This window comes from Podarcis cretensis (assembly GCF_951804945.1).
Source record: "Podarcis cretensis genome assembly, chromosome: 13".
In the NCBI taxonomy this organism is placed as follows: domain Eukaryota; kingdom Metazoa; phylum Chordata; class Lepidosauria; order Squamata; family Lacertidae; genus Podarcis; species Podarcis cretensis.
The window spans coordinates 31,409,615-31,425,041 of NC_137182.1; the positions used below are offsets into that span (position 1 = coordinate 31,409,615).

Genomic DNA, 15,427 nt, shown 5'->3' on the forward strand with positions numbered 1-15,427 from the left:
ATATGCACTGCCTACCCCCACCCCAGAATAAAGACTTGCACACAGGAAAGTTGGACTAAAGGGTCAAACTTTATTAACAGAACAAAAGCATTTGCAGCTGTGTTCTAAACACATGTGGGGTGAATTTGGGCAAGGGAATGCCAATAGCCTTTGGACAACAGCATCCCAGTAAAAGCCCAAACCCTAGCTTCAGAACTAGAAGAGGTTCCTATTGCCACCTAGCACAACTGTGAGATGACAGGAAACCTGTTTCCTCACACTGTTCAGCATTCAGCTGGGTAGACCTCCAAGTTCCAGGATCATCAGACCAAGCAACAAGTTACTGTAACCAGCTGGCAATGTGAGGTGGTTGGTGCCTCAGGGAGCTTACATTATGGGCAGGAGCTAGCTGCTATATTCTGGAAGATCAGCACTACATAGAACTATAGAACCATAGAACCACAGAAACATAGAATTGTAGAGTTGGAAGGGACCCTGAGAATCATCGAGTCCAACTCCCTGCAATGCAGGAATCCTGCCCACAGCCATTCCTGGTTGGCTTGTACCACAGATGCACTGACCCATTGTGCCACATGACCTGCATCAGCTTATTTGGAAGACCTAGGCACCCAAAGGAAAATATTGGAAACAGTGTTGTGGTCTCTTATGTGATAAGGAATACATCTTCTGCTACTAAACAGCAGTGTTTCAAATGTCATTTCAAATGTCATTTGAAACACTGCTGTTTAGTAGCAACAAATGTATTCCTTACTAAATCTGTCTGAATTGATTTGTGTTTAAAGCTGCTTGTGATAGGAAGAAATATGTTCCCCATTCACAAGTCCAGAGCATGTGCATGAGTTTGTACATAGGTGCGATTGCATTTTTGTCATAATCACATACATATTAACTGAATGGATCAGAGGAGGCTGTATATGCAATTTAGCATTCTAATTCAAACAAGTCACTTCCCCATGAAAGCAAGGTATGATCATGGTAGCCATCTCATTGATATAGTAGTGGCAGCTTTTACATTTTTATTTAAATAAAAAAGGCCCTCCAGATGTTGCCAAACTGCTTCTCCCATCAACCCTGACCATTATCCATGGTAGCTGGAACTCATGTAAGTTGAAGTCCAACCAGTTCCCCATTCCGGGAGTATAAAGAAGAAAGCCTGATGATGCTTATGATCTATCGACAAAATATCTCACACCTTTCCTTAGCGCTTGTTTAATGTCTTTATTTCTCAGGCTGTAAACAAAAGGATTCACCAAGGGTGTTAAGACAGTGTAGAAGACAGAGCAGACCTTGTTAAGGTCTCTAAGTGTTCTGGTTTTTGGTAACACGTATACAATGACTATAGTGCCATAAAAGAGTGTAACCACAATGAGGTGTGATGAGCAGGTGGAAAATGCTTTCTTCCTTCCTAAAGTGGATGGGATCCTCAGAATGGTTTTTATGATGCAGCTGTAGGAAATAAGTGTTAAAAGAAATGGCACCAATCCAAACAGAGCTGACAGAACAAAAATCAGCAGCTGTATTTTCAGGGTATCGTTACAAGACAGTTGAAGTAATGGTGCAAAATCACAGAAGAAGTGGTCGATTTCATTAGGTCCACAGAATATTAAATGCATCATTGAAGAGGTCGTTAAAGTATTAACGATGAATCCAATGACCCAAGAACCACTTGAAAGTTGCAGGGAGAACCTGGCATTCATAATGGTCATATAATGCAATGGTTTGCAGATTGCTAGATACCGATCATAAGACATAGCAGCAAGCAGATAGCATTCTGCAGTAGCCAAGGCCCCAAAGAAATACAGTTGCATGAAACAAGAATTCACAGACATAGACTGGTTCCCAGTTATGAAACTGTTCAGCATTCTGGGCAAAATAGTTGAGATGTAGCACGACTCTAAAGAAGACAAATTTGCTAGGAAGAAGTACATGGGAGTGTGTAGGTGTTGATCAGCTGCAACTAAGATAACAATCAAAAGGTTTCCCAACATGGTCACAAGGTAAATCACTAGAAATACCAGGAAAAAGAGCTGAAATGAATGGATATTTCCAAATCCAAGGAGGATGAATTCTTTGACCATCGTTTGATTGTTCCATTGTTTATTATCCATGAAATGCTCCTCAGGGTATTTCAAGGAACTGCAAAAGGCAATAGGTAGAAATAGAGGTTTCATCATTCAGATTCGATACATAACATTTAATATACAAGTATGACTACACCCTGAGTTTTTATGTGCATGTGCACAAGTGTGTGAATGTGGAGATCATTCTTTTAATAAGCAAGCTCCTTGGTTCAGCAGATGAAAGGAACAGATCATTTATTGTTTTCTGATGAAGTTTGGTTTTTTTCTATAAAACATAAATCTCTTTGGTTTTCTGCTATTCTTTGGATATTATGAACAGACTAAATGTAGCCCTATACAGTGGTACCTCGGGTTACAGACGCTTCAGGTTATGCATTTTCGGGTTGTGCACCACGCTGAACCCAGAACGGGTACCAGAACGGGTTACTTCTGGGTTTCGGCGCTTACGCATGCGCAGAAGTACTAAATTGTGTTTGCACATGCACAGAAGTGCTGAATCGTGACCTGCGAGTGCACAGATGCGGCACTGCGGGTTGTAAATGTGCCTCCCGCATGGATCACATTCACAACCCAAGGTTCCACTGCACATGTCTCCTGAGAAGTCCTGAAGAGTCCAGATAAATATGTATAGTGAAGTATAATACCACACAGCTTCTAGAAGAGGAAACATAATTTTCTCTAATTATTTTATAGGTGAGACACAGGTGACATCAGTGTAGATTTTAAACAAATATTACCGGTACTTTGAAACTTACTTGCCTGCAAAAAAAAGGGGGGGAATGAAGTTGTACAGATTACCTTTTATGAAATAAGCAAATATTTACTCAGAGAAGACCCACTGAAATGAATGGACTTATTCATGTTCATTCATTTCAGCAGGTTTATTCTGAGTAAAACTTAGTTTAATGAAATCCATTGTTCATGACTTTTGTTGTTCCTTATTTGTCTCTGTCAGAAGCAATTTAAACAATCTGGTTGCCTATGGAAATTGACAGTACTGCACTCAGTTGGCACTAACACATGTGCAATAAGAGTAAGTAAAGCTTATTGGATCTTAAGTGCCACTTAAGTGGCATTTTAAGTGCTACATGTAACCACATTTCTCTTCTATTTATGTTTTTCTCATAATATATGAGTATGGTCTTTCAGGTCAATCCCATGTCAAATGCAAAGACAAATGAGCACTTTCATATCATTATTAAAAGATCTTCTATTTCAGTTTGGTAAGCATTTGCCCAATCATCTAAAATTGGCAAGTTCATTCAAGTTTAGCAACATATTTAAAAGGTAATGGTGATTTCATTGTGATAATGAGATGGCATGTTTTGCTTTTAGGCCGAATTATCATGAATATCTTATTTGAAGATGCTGTATCATATCCCTCCTTTGTGCTACATTAAGGCTTTTACTTTACATCCTCACAACCTACACTACAGTCTAACCAGCAGAGTCTACAACCTCTTAGAGTGAAACCAGCTGTCTCCATTTTTATTTGTTACCCTGTCTTGAGATTCAAGTAGAATCCAGTTGCTGGGCACCATCAAGCAGCCAGCTTTGCTCCTTATAGATCCTGCATGGGCGGCTAATCAAATGTGAACAAAGAACTTCAAATAAAATCACCTTATTTTTTCCCCTTCTGAATTTAGTCACAATGATCCAGATCACATTTGCAACAACAGTACCCCAACAACCATGGTTACACTTCTTTCTTTCTGGAAACAAAAAATGAATGGCTTTACAGGACGAAAAATGAGCTGCACTCAACAGGCAACATTATATCCTTATGAAACTGTCATGCATGGAGGTTTGTGGACTACTCTACTGTGATGACAACCACAAAACTGTTGACATTCAACACGCTAGGGAATTAATTAAGGTAAGTGTATGAAGAGAGGGAATTATTAAGGTCTAGTTGCAGATATCCAGAAATCCCAAAGTGGAAGACCCAGAATTCCCAAAGCTAGCATCAGTATTTTTGTTTAAATAATATATGCATAGTAAATAAATTTACATCAAGCATAAGAGAGTCTCCATTGATTATTTTAATAAGCAAGCAGGCTCTTATGGGATACATATGAGAACCAGTGTGGTGTAGTGGTTAAAGTATTAGACTAGGTCCTGGATGACAGGGTTCAAATCCCAGCTCAGCAATGAAGTGGGTGACCTTGAGCCAGATGCTTTCTCTTGACCTAATCTATCTCAGGGTTGGTTTGAGTGTAAAATGAGAAGAGAGAGTTCTATGTTTGTGACCTTGAACTTCTTGGAGGAAATGTGAAATTTAAATGTAACAATAAATAAAAAATAAATAAAAATATGAGTGAAAGTGGTCTTTCACATATGTCTATCCTAAATATATGTCATAGCCAGTTCTTTTGTCCCAGAAGCCATTAAGAAGCAAGTTGAATTCTGTCTTCTTCTTTTTCTCATAATATTTTATTAAAGCTTTTTCATAATACTGTAAGATTAAAGAAACTAATCTAAATAAAACAGAGAAAGGAAGAGAGAGATAAAATACAGAGACCTCTCTCAAAAGCAGCACTTAACCCTTGTCATGCACAGAAAGTGGTGGACCCTCCCAGCTCTCATCTGGGAACTCTTCATCTCCTCCCAGTCTCTCACTCTGGGATATCTTCTCTTCCCCACCTCTCACTCAGGGTCCTTCCACCAACCATCCACTGCTTTCATGTGTGTGCCATCATTGGGCACTATGTTTGGGGGTATTACCATCTGGATTTGGCATTACTAACATGGCCACCTTCCCAAAGAATTCAGTCTGAATTTGAAATTGGTCTGAACAGTCACACCTCTTTGAAGTCTCTCAGCCCCACTCACCTCACAGAGTGTTTGTTGTGGGGGAGGAAGGGAAAGGAGAATGTTAGCCGCTTAGAGACTCCTTAAAGGGAGTGAAAGGCGGGATATCAAATCCAAACTAATGAGGTGGAGATACTGTGGTGCAGAAGCTTTAGCCAGCTGGCGCATGACTGCAACTTCTAGGGTTCACGTAGTGGAGTGTATTTTGAAACATATCTCACTAGGATTAACCATTTCAGTTAATTCTATATGTGCTAAACTAAGACTAATTTGCTACACAAAATGGTGCCCAAATTGTAAGATAGCTTCTACTACTCTGCTGCCTCTTTTTGCTTGTAGTCAAAAATGTCATTCTTTCAGGGATGTTAGGCAGACTGAGGCCGCTGCATCAAGTGGCAGATACTGAGAGACAGGAAGTGGTGTTCAAGGACAGAGTTGTGTGTGCTACTGAGCCCAAATTATCCTGCTGCCTTGTGGTGTCTTAGAAGCTGCTAGCTTATCGCCATTATTAAATATTCAACTGTCTATGCAGTTGACTTCTTTACATGGAATGGTGTGTGTGCGTGCACACACACATCTTGTTCTCTGCTGCAGAGAGAACAATGGAAAGAGTTCTTAGGTGGTACTGAAAAGACCACATTTCCTACAGCATCTTGGCAACAGTTTCCATCAGAGGAGAGAACACCAGAGACTTTAGTTTAGTTTATGACCTCTTTATTTACACTCTTTATTTACACTTGTTGAGAAGGTTCTAGAATACAGAAGCAAATATTTAGGAACACAAGTTGTAGCATGGCTGGGGAAACCCAGCCAGATGCGTGGGGTATAAATAATTATTATTATTATTATTATTATTATTATTATTATTATTATTATTACTATTATTATTATTATTATTATTATTATATCCTCTCTATGGCCTTACGTTCATGATAGTTTTCATCAGAAATATTAGTCCGGCTTTTCTTTTTGGCAAGAAATGGTAGGTGAATGGGATACATTTCTGAAAATGACAAAGACACCTTTGTTATTAGATTAAGTGGTTTTGCATATTGTTTTCGTTTGCTCAAAAATAAGAAGAAGCATTTGGGTGGTTGGGGCTGCACTCTACTGCACTACTTGGTCTGAATGACTATGCCCAAAGGGGGGGAAAAGACATAATGATGTCTTTTCCCCCCTTTGGGCATTCTAGGAAAGGTGGAAGGCTATAGAGAGCTTCACCAACCATGAGGCCTTTTAAACTATAAAGAGGCTTCCCACCCACATTTCCCAGAAAAGAATACCCATGAGAATTCTGGAACTGGAAACATGGTGGGGAGGGTGTACAAGCCTCATACCAACAGTCAATACATGTGCAAAAAGAACATGAAGATTATCCCACCCTTGGACACTTTGTTTAAACTAAGGTAAGGCATCCACCACATTATTTTCGTCAAAAATGTCTCCCCTTTCTCAAAATCCTCTTACACATTTGCAAAGAGAAAATTTCCCCATGGAAGGGGATGATTTTTTTGGACATGTTTTCTAAGAGTCCTTCTTTCCTTGCTAGGAATTTAAGAGCAAAAGAGTCTTTTATTCTTATAAGTCATTTGTTCCAGCATTTGATTTCTTTAGTAACTTCCTTTTGGTGTTCTGGTCAGGCCTCATGACAATAATGTAGACTTTGGGGAAGAAGATGCACCCCAGCAAGCCTGCACTGGAGGCTAAAATGGAGAAGACCTCTACAGCCACCATAAACTTCCCTTTAGTGCTGAAATATGTGGGAATAAATGAGATCCAAATGCTGCAAAAAATCAGCATGCTGAAGGTGATGAACTTGGCTTCATTGAAAATGTCTGGCAGCTTCCTGGCTAGAAAAGCTACAGAGAAGCTTACAATAGCAAGAAAGGCCATGTAACCAAGGACTGTGTAGAACATAGGGGCAGCTCCTTCATTACACTGGATTACTATGTGATTAGCCTCAGATTCAAAGTCAAAATCAGGGAATGGAGGAGAGGATTTAAGCCAGGCAATACAAATGATAACTTGAGTAAGGGTACAGAAAAGAGTGATGGAGTTTGTCAATTTTGTTCCATTCCATTTCCTAATCTTATTTCCAGGCTTAGTGGCCATGAAAGCCAGAACCACAGTGACAGTCTTTGCCAGGACACAAGAAATAGAGGCAGAAAATATAATCCCAAATGTAGTTTGTCGGAGAAGGCAAGTCACTTTTCCAGGCTGACCAATAAATAGGAAGGAACAAAGAAAGCAGAGCATCAGGGTAAGGAGAAGGGTGTAGGTAAGATTCTGATTGTTGGCTTTTACAATGGGAGTATCCTGGTTCTTAATAAAAACCCCTAGCACCAAAATTGTGATAAGAAAAAGGGAACCAGCTGTCCCAGCCAAACCAATCCCCAAAGGCTCATGAAATGACAAAAATGTGACTGACTTTGGAAAGCAGTTTATTTTTTCTGGATTTGGGTACTGATCTTCTGGGCATTTCTCACAACGATCTGCATCTGAATGAATGGAAGAAACATTAAAATTGAGGGGGGGGGATGCTTTGCAGCTAGGACGTCCAACTGAAGTGATGCAAAGACAATTCATTTTAGTCTCACCAACTGACATGGCATGCAGTGTGAGTTCCTGATAAAGGCAAAGGTAAATATTCTCTAAAGGTACATGTGTCTCCCTCCTGTAGTTACAAACTGAGCTCCATCTCCCTTAGGTTGGAAAGTAAACTCATCTGTTCAGATGAGGGGGATCTGCTTATCATAGTAGCATTGGTGCCAGCATCCTCTTTAAAAAATGTCATGATGTGTGAGTTTGGCAGCTTGGGGCTTCTTCTGATCTCTCCTGTACCCATAAGTCCCCTCTGGGGTTTAGTGGCCACAGCTCTTGTTCCAACCACCCCCATGTTTCTGCAGTAGAAGTATGCTAGGTCATGAAATGGTCTTCGGATGGCTCTGCCTGCATTAGAGAATGAACCACAAGCCAACTAAATGTTGTAGGACTTAAATTTAAGATAAACCAGTATTTTGATTCCACTGAGATTAATACAGTGAAATATATGCATTTGTTTGTTTAATCAGGCAGTAGAAAAATCATAGGTGTCCTCTCCACTAGACATTGAAGGTAGTATTAAAAATTTTCTCATGCAGTTTGTACCACACTCATTTTACTGTCACATCAAGTAAACAGTTTTCCTGGGTTTTTCCATTGCATCAAAAACAGAAACAGTGAGTCAAAATAAATGATTTTATGCCTGACATGAAACTATGTTTCTAACTCACTTTCAACTATCTTAAGGCCTATACTCACTAACTAGATCACCCTTCCCCAACCTCATGCTCTCCCAATGTTTTGGATCATCCTGGCTGGGAGTGATGGGTGCTATAGTTTAGAACATTTGGAGGGCAAGAGGCTGGGGAAGGCTGGGCTAGATAAAATTCTGAGACCACTTCTTTCTAATCAAATAGGTTATGATGATGCCTTCTGATAAAATGAATGAATTGTAAAAAAAACAAAAACAAAAACACCCTTCTTTACATGGAATAGAGTATTTGCATACAGAGCATTTGCAAAGAACGAAGTCCCTCCTGATTTTTCAGAGCTATATATATGAAGGTTCCTCTTCATCCTGGAGAAGAGTGACTAGTAGGGTGCCACCGTGTTCTGTCTTGGGCCCGGTCTTATTCAACATCTTTATCAACATCTTGGATGATGGACTCAAGGGCATCCTGATCAAATTTGCAGATGACACCAAACTGGGAGGGGTGGCTAACACCCCAGAGGACAGGATCACACTTCAAAACGACCTTGACAGATTAGAGAACTGGGCCAAAACAAACAAGATGAATTTTAACAGGGAGAAATGTAAAGTATTGCACTTGGGCAAAAAAAGAGAGAGGCACAAATACAAGATGGGTGACACCTGGCTTGAGAGCAGTACATGTGAAAAGGATCTAGGCGTCTTGGTTGACCACAAACTTGACATGAGCCAACAGTGTGACATGGCAGCTAAAAAAGCCAATGCAATTCTGGGCTGCATCAATAGGAGTATAGCATCTAATAATAATAATAATAATAATAATAAATTTTATTTATATCCCGCCCTCCCCAGCCGAAGCCGGGCTCAGGGCGGCTAACAACATTAAAACAGTGTGATATTATAAAACATTATAAAAATGAATTAAAATCAAAATTGATGGCAACCATAAACTAAAGCTTTGTAAAGATTGCCAGAGGAGGGGGTCAGGCTGCGCCCTGACCAAATGCCAGGTGGAACAGCTCTGTCTTGCAGGCCCTGCGGAAAGATGTCAAGTCCTGCAGGGCCCTTGTCTCTTGTGACAGAGCGTTCCACCAGGTTGGAGCCGCAGCCGAAAAAGCCCTGGCTCTAGTTGAGGGCTTTAGATCAAGGGAAGTCATAGTGCCACTGTATTCTGCTCTGGTCAGACCTCACCTGGAGTACTGTGTCCAGTTCTGGGCACCACAGTTCAAGAAGGACACTGACAAACTGGAACGTGTCCAGAGGAGGGTAACCAAAATGGTCAAAGGCCTGGAAACGATGCCTTATGAGGAACGGCTAAGGGAGCTGGGCATGTTTAGCCTGGAGAAGAGGAGGTTAAGGGGTGATATGATAGCCATGTTCAAATATATAAAAGGATGTCACATAGAGGAGGGAGAAAGGTTGTTTTCTGCTGCTCCAGAGAAGCAGACACGGAGCAATGGATCCAAACTACAAAGAAAGAAGATTCCACCTAAACATTAGGAAGAACTTCCTGACAGTAAGAGCTGTTCGGCAGTGGAATTTGCTGCCAAGGAGTGTGGTGGAGTCTCCTTCTTTGGAGGTCTTTAAGCAGAGGCTTGACAACCATATGTCAGGAGTGCCCTGATGGTGTTTCCTGCTTGGCAGGGGGTTGGACTTGATGGCCCTTGTGGTCTCTTCCAACTACGATTCTATGATTCTATATGTGTGGGTCTGAAATTCACAGGACATTGACTATATTCCAGGTTTTTGCAAGACATGATCTCTCTATAGCTCTTACTTGTGTAGTTAGAAAATGTTCCTTCTGGGCATGGAGAACAAGCAAAGCAACAGACAGGATTCCCTTCAATGGCTATCTTATGCTGACCTTCAGGGCAGCTCTTGGTGCAGATAGATTGTGGAACCTAAAACAACATGAAAATGAAGTTCACCACAGCCAATCACAAACAACCACACCTTAGGTCAACCCCAACCTCTCTCACAACCAAAGGAACACAAGTGAATAGTAAAGAGAACCCACACAAGCAATGCTGACACAAAACATCACACATATGTAATAGAAACATTGCCACCCGACCCCACCCCCACTCACCATGCCTCCCTCCACCTCTTTCCCCCTTTTCTTCCTAAGGTAACACTAATGTCTCAACAAATGAAACTGATCTGTAGAAAATGTAACTTGAAAAAAGAGACATTGCACATACTTTTGTAAACCAAGAAATATTTAATAAAAATATGTTTTATTTATATAGGGGGGGGGGAATAGGATAGAGATTCACAAAAATGATGGGGGAAAGCAATGGTTCATGTCAGCATGTGAAAGAGATTACTGAAAAACCATATGCTTTTTGTGAATATAAGCAAACTTCATATATCTGGGAAAACAAAATAAATGGCTCAAATGAAGGCTTCAGATGTATTTTTTATTCTTTTGTACTTTACTGGGAATCTGTATATTTGTGGACATTTCCATGGGTCAAATGCAATGTGTATTTATTGAAGCTGCAAACAGGACTCCCATTCTGATTTTAGGGCTGATCCAGGGCTTCCTATCAGCCCTGATTTATCCTGGAACCAAGCCCCCAAGTGAAACAGGGGGAGCCCTAACACTTAAATAGGCTTGAAAACCTAATTAAACATGCGGTTGAGAGGGAGAAAAGGAGATGCAGTGTCTCCTTCTCCCATCTTCCTGACTCCATGTTCAGTCAGAGTTTAAAACCACTGCATTCCTGCATTTCAGGGGGTTTGACTAGATGGCCCATGGAATCCCTTCCAACTCTGTGATTCTACCTCAACCCTGCTGATTCACGTCAGTCAAGACAGAAAGTATGGGGCAGGTGTATATTTTTCCATATTTAAATACATATTTGGAGCAAATATATTTTAAAGAAATGCAAAAGTATGATGGAGCAGAAATAGACAGATTTTTTGATTCTCATCTACAATTGCATTCAATTTAAAAGATGTAAAGATATATGAAATTACTACTTAGTGTGGTAGGGGGAGAAATTGCTAGTGAATAGTAGTATATTATATTAATTATCAGTGATTAAAATAAAAAACCAAACAAAAAAACCACAACAACAACCCCATTGCAATTCTTACTTTCTTGAAATTCTTTTGCCAAACAATTCTTGTTGAATTTATAAAGAAAAATGGTTCAATTGATGGATGGCGCATGTAGACTCTACCAACTTTCCTGTTAATTAAGATATCATTTGGTAGGATAAACCAATTGAGAATGTCATATCCAGATGTTGATTCCCCCTCTCATCAAAAAAGACGTCATCTGTTGAAGTAATATATCTGACTTCCTTCAGAAAAGGATGCAGCTGCATAGCATGATCAATTAAAAGAAGGATATGCACAATGGTCAATATTTTTTGCTCAAATGCAAGCAACATTTTTTAATATACTGCAATAGCATTTTTTGCATTCATATCCCAAATAATAAAAACATTAGACCTGTACAGACACCCTCTGTATACATGCTTGGAGTAATAAAGTTATGAACTATGCTGCAGAAGCCTGACTCTGGGCACTTTCATTTTTAGACATGGATTCTTCTTGTGCTCAGAGCAGAGCTTTCACGGTGATGGATTCACAGCTGTTGAACCAAGTTACCTGGCAAGCCAAAGTAATTGTTTGGTTAATTTCACATGTGGAAGACAAATATTGGATTACACCCAAACTTGAGTCAATATGAAATCAATGTGAGATTTTAATCATGACTAATGTTAAATCCTATTGATTTCGGTGGGAGCTAAGTACAACTAATTTAGTCTGGATGCAAGCTATTGTTATTTTTAAAGTCATTTTTGAAGACAATGTGGTTCTTTTGGTGTGTGTTTTTGTTACGGGAAGTAAGGGTAATAGTTTTATTTTTATGTATTATTTGCTCTTATGTGTATACTGCAAGTCCTCCAAGTTGGGAACAATGTAATTTAAAAACATCATCACAAAGCATTCATAACACCATTAAGACTCTAAAAACACAAACTGGAAAAAGTTTTCAAGCATTTTCAGCTACTGGGTCTTAAAGGCCCAAGCGAATGGATAAAACTTTAACTGGCTTCTAAATGCCACCAATGACAGGCTATCCATATTTCCTCAAGGATGGAATTCCAGAGGCCAAGGGCCACTACTGGAAAGGCCCTGTCTTTTGTAATCACTCAATGAGCCACCCCCAGTTGTGGGACCATGAGCACGATCTCTCCAATTAATTGAAACACATGGATGGAGTAGTATTGCAGGCCATGATTTGGGATATTTTATTTCCCATTAGCCTCCATCTGGGGCTAATCATCAAAACTTTTCTCATGGACCCCTTTACCAGAGTACCCTGAAAATTTTGTTGCAGTTTTGACTAAGGATCCAACCTGTTATGGCTTGGTCACTCCCACAAATGTGAGATGACTCTGGCTGTTAATTATTTCAGATTTATTGCTAAAACAACAAATTAGGATGGAGCTCCTGTACTCATCATCCTCCCCAGAAGATGGAGCTCTGCCCCCTTCCCCAGCACGGAAGCTCCCCCTTCTTTTCCAGTATCTTTCGCACGTCTCAGCCACTTTTGAGATCCTACGAGATTTGGGAGAGAATGCTTCCTGCATTCCAACATCTAACTCACTACTGGAGCTCTCACACAGCCGCCTGTCACTTTGGCCCTCTTCTTTTGTCTCCCCTTTGTTCAGAGCTCAGATTACAGCTGCTCTCCCCCTCCTCTCTGTCTTCTGCTGTTAAGTGTTCTCTCTCTATGCCTGGTTCTTCTTCTCCTGTCAGCATCTGAGCTTCACTGACACAACCCAATGCCTTTTCTGCCAAAAGTTGTGACTGTTGCTATGAGGTAGGCAAAAACTCCAGACAGGCTTAATTTGTCTGCAGGCAAATTCCTCCCTGACCCTTAATACAGCAACTGATTAATTCCACAGCAAGGCTGTGCTGGAGCACTCTCTACTGGCCTTTGGGCAAGGCCAAAAGATACAGAGTGAGTGTGTTGACTGTGCTGGCCACTCAAAGCACAGCAAGAATTTATGCAACGGCGATGGATCTGAGTGGAGACTAGCTCCCTAAGATTCATCTCCCAAACCACACTCACTATTGGCCAATCTGAAGTTTGGAGAGATGTCCCAGAAGTCCCTGCTACTGGTAAAAGCTGTTATTGCTGGTGGTGGTCATGCAGGTGAGAACCCCTGGTTTTCCCATGGCCACGCAGAGCCACGATTGCCGCCACTGGAAAAACAGTTTGAAGAACAATAGTAATTTGACTGACAAGAACACACTAAAGCAAGTAGTAGAAAGTGGTAGCAATAACTGCAACTGAATTGTTTCATTGGTGGGAACAGGTGGGTTTTTGGAAAACTGAAAATTTGGTTGCCCCTTCTTTAAGCTGGAGACCATCACTGCTGTCATTCATCTTTCAATTTCTCAGGAAATGGAAACCTTGAATAATAATATTCCTTTGTTAACATAGATCCATCCTGAGATATACTTTTCTTTAGTGGAAACAGAAGCTAGCAGCAATTGTTCATAACCTTAAATATGTAGAAAGTAAATATTCTTACTACCTTCCATGGTTTAATTTTATGCATCTTTGGTCTTGATCTGTTCTCCAGCTTTGTTGAGATGTATCTGGATGAATACATTTCATGTAAAGATTTTGCGATAGCATAAACAGCTTTGTATATATTGTAGCTCAAGTCCAATGTTTGCAAATCAAATTTGTACTTAGGCAAATCCTTAATCCTTTCATTTCCAGTACATAGTTGCCAAAACATGCTGCCTGAATCTAGTGATGGAATGAAACAGCTGAATGCAGCCCCCCAAAAATGTGGCAGAAAGACATCATCTGGGTATTTGCTGAGGGTTATGTTCAGAAGAAAATGGCAAAATCCCACAATTTCATGTTTATGGAGAGCAAATGACAAGGTGCCACTGAAGGAAGAAAATCCCATATGCAAATAAGAGACACTAGATAGGAAGTCCCATTGGGATGTGATGATTAAAACCTTCCCTGAAACTGCAGAACTTTCAATAGTTATCTTTATCCAGATGAGGAAATCTGTATCTCCATACACCACAATGATACTGGAGGATGACTTAATTATTTTATTTTTTATATGCATAGTATTATCAAGCATTTTGGGAAGCATTTCTGTAAATTCAATGCACATACCCTTTTGGACAAATTCCTTCTTCAAGTTCAGGACAAAGGTTTCACCTTGATCATTATCAGATGCTATGAGGCCAACCCAGGTCCAACCAAAGTGCAAAACTAATTTGGTTATTCCTAAGGTCTGAAGACCTTCATTTGGGACAGTCCGGTAGAAGAATGGGAAAAGGGTTTTACTTCTCAATACTTCATCAGATGATCCATAGCTGATCTAAAATGAGGGGGAGAAGAAGACAAGCACCCTCTTCACTGAGAGTCACAAACAAATTATCTCACATTTCCATATTAATTTACATCCCAACATCCTTCCTATTGGTGGTGAAAGCGTGCTCACATATAAACTGTTTAATATCACTAGAGATAAATAATATGCCTAAAGAAGATCTGGATGTCTGAATGTTCTGTCATGAAAATCACTCCCAATATACACACCTGTGGTATCTTGTATAAACCTAAGATAGTTGACATCTGAATGGATGACATGGACTTTAGCCCTCCAATAACAGCTATTAATTTGTTCTGTTTCCTGCAGGTGTAGTTGGGAACTGTTCTGCCTCTTCCTGAAAGGATACTTAATGAACATTCATATGTTTTCCTTGCATTGAAATAGTTTTCATGGGTGTGAAATCCCAGAGTCATGTTGGGTAGCAGATTGGGGTTCTTGTTTATCTCCTGTACTGCATAGACCAAGGCAAGAACATGTTGATAATTGCGAGTCAAGGGACTGCAATGAGAATTAATTCTGTAAATGCACAGAAGATGCAGTATTCCATTACCACCACACATGCACACACACTGCAAAATTTAATTTCAAGAGTAATTGCAAGAAACCACTTAAAAAAAAATGCAGTAATCATAACAAAATGCATAGAACTGGACCATAAGTAAACCCTATTGAAATCACAACTGTTGGCAGCTGTTGAGTAAACATTCCCAGGCAAACCAAGGTTTACTTCTGCGTAATGTGTGGAATGGACAGAAATACCAGCTTGGTTTGGCGTGATCACTGAGCAGTTTGGGGAAAATATATGTAATTGCTGAAAAGTTTAAAAAAACATCTTCCCAGTTTAGCCCTTATTTAAATATTTTTGTATATGTATTCAAGTATGTGTGAAG

At 40.0% G+C, this 15,427-nt stretch overlaps 1 protein-coding gene across 1 annotated transcript; it reads right to left on the minus strand.

Annotated features, from left to right (window-relative positions):
• Positions 1 to 1,163: 1,163 nt before the first annotated feature.
• Positions 1,164 to 14,950, minus strand: LOC307201510 (olfactory receptor 6B1-like; the record flags this gene model as incomplete). Its single annotated transcript, XM_079950781.1, has 5 exons — positions 1,164 to 2,136; positions 2,837 to 2,840; positions 5,818 to 5,895; positions 14,315 to 14,522; positions 14,744 to 14,950. The coding sequence occupies 5 exons, from the start codon at positions 14,948 to 14,950 to the stop codon at positions 1,164 to 1,166; spliced, it is 1,470 nt and encodes a 489-aa protein (XP_079806907.1).
• Positions 14,951 to 15,427: the final 477 nt, after the last annotated feature.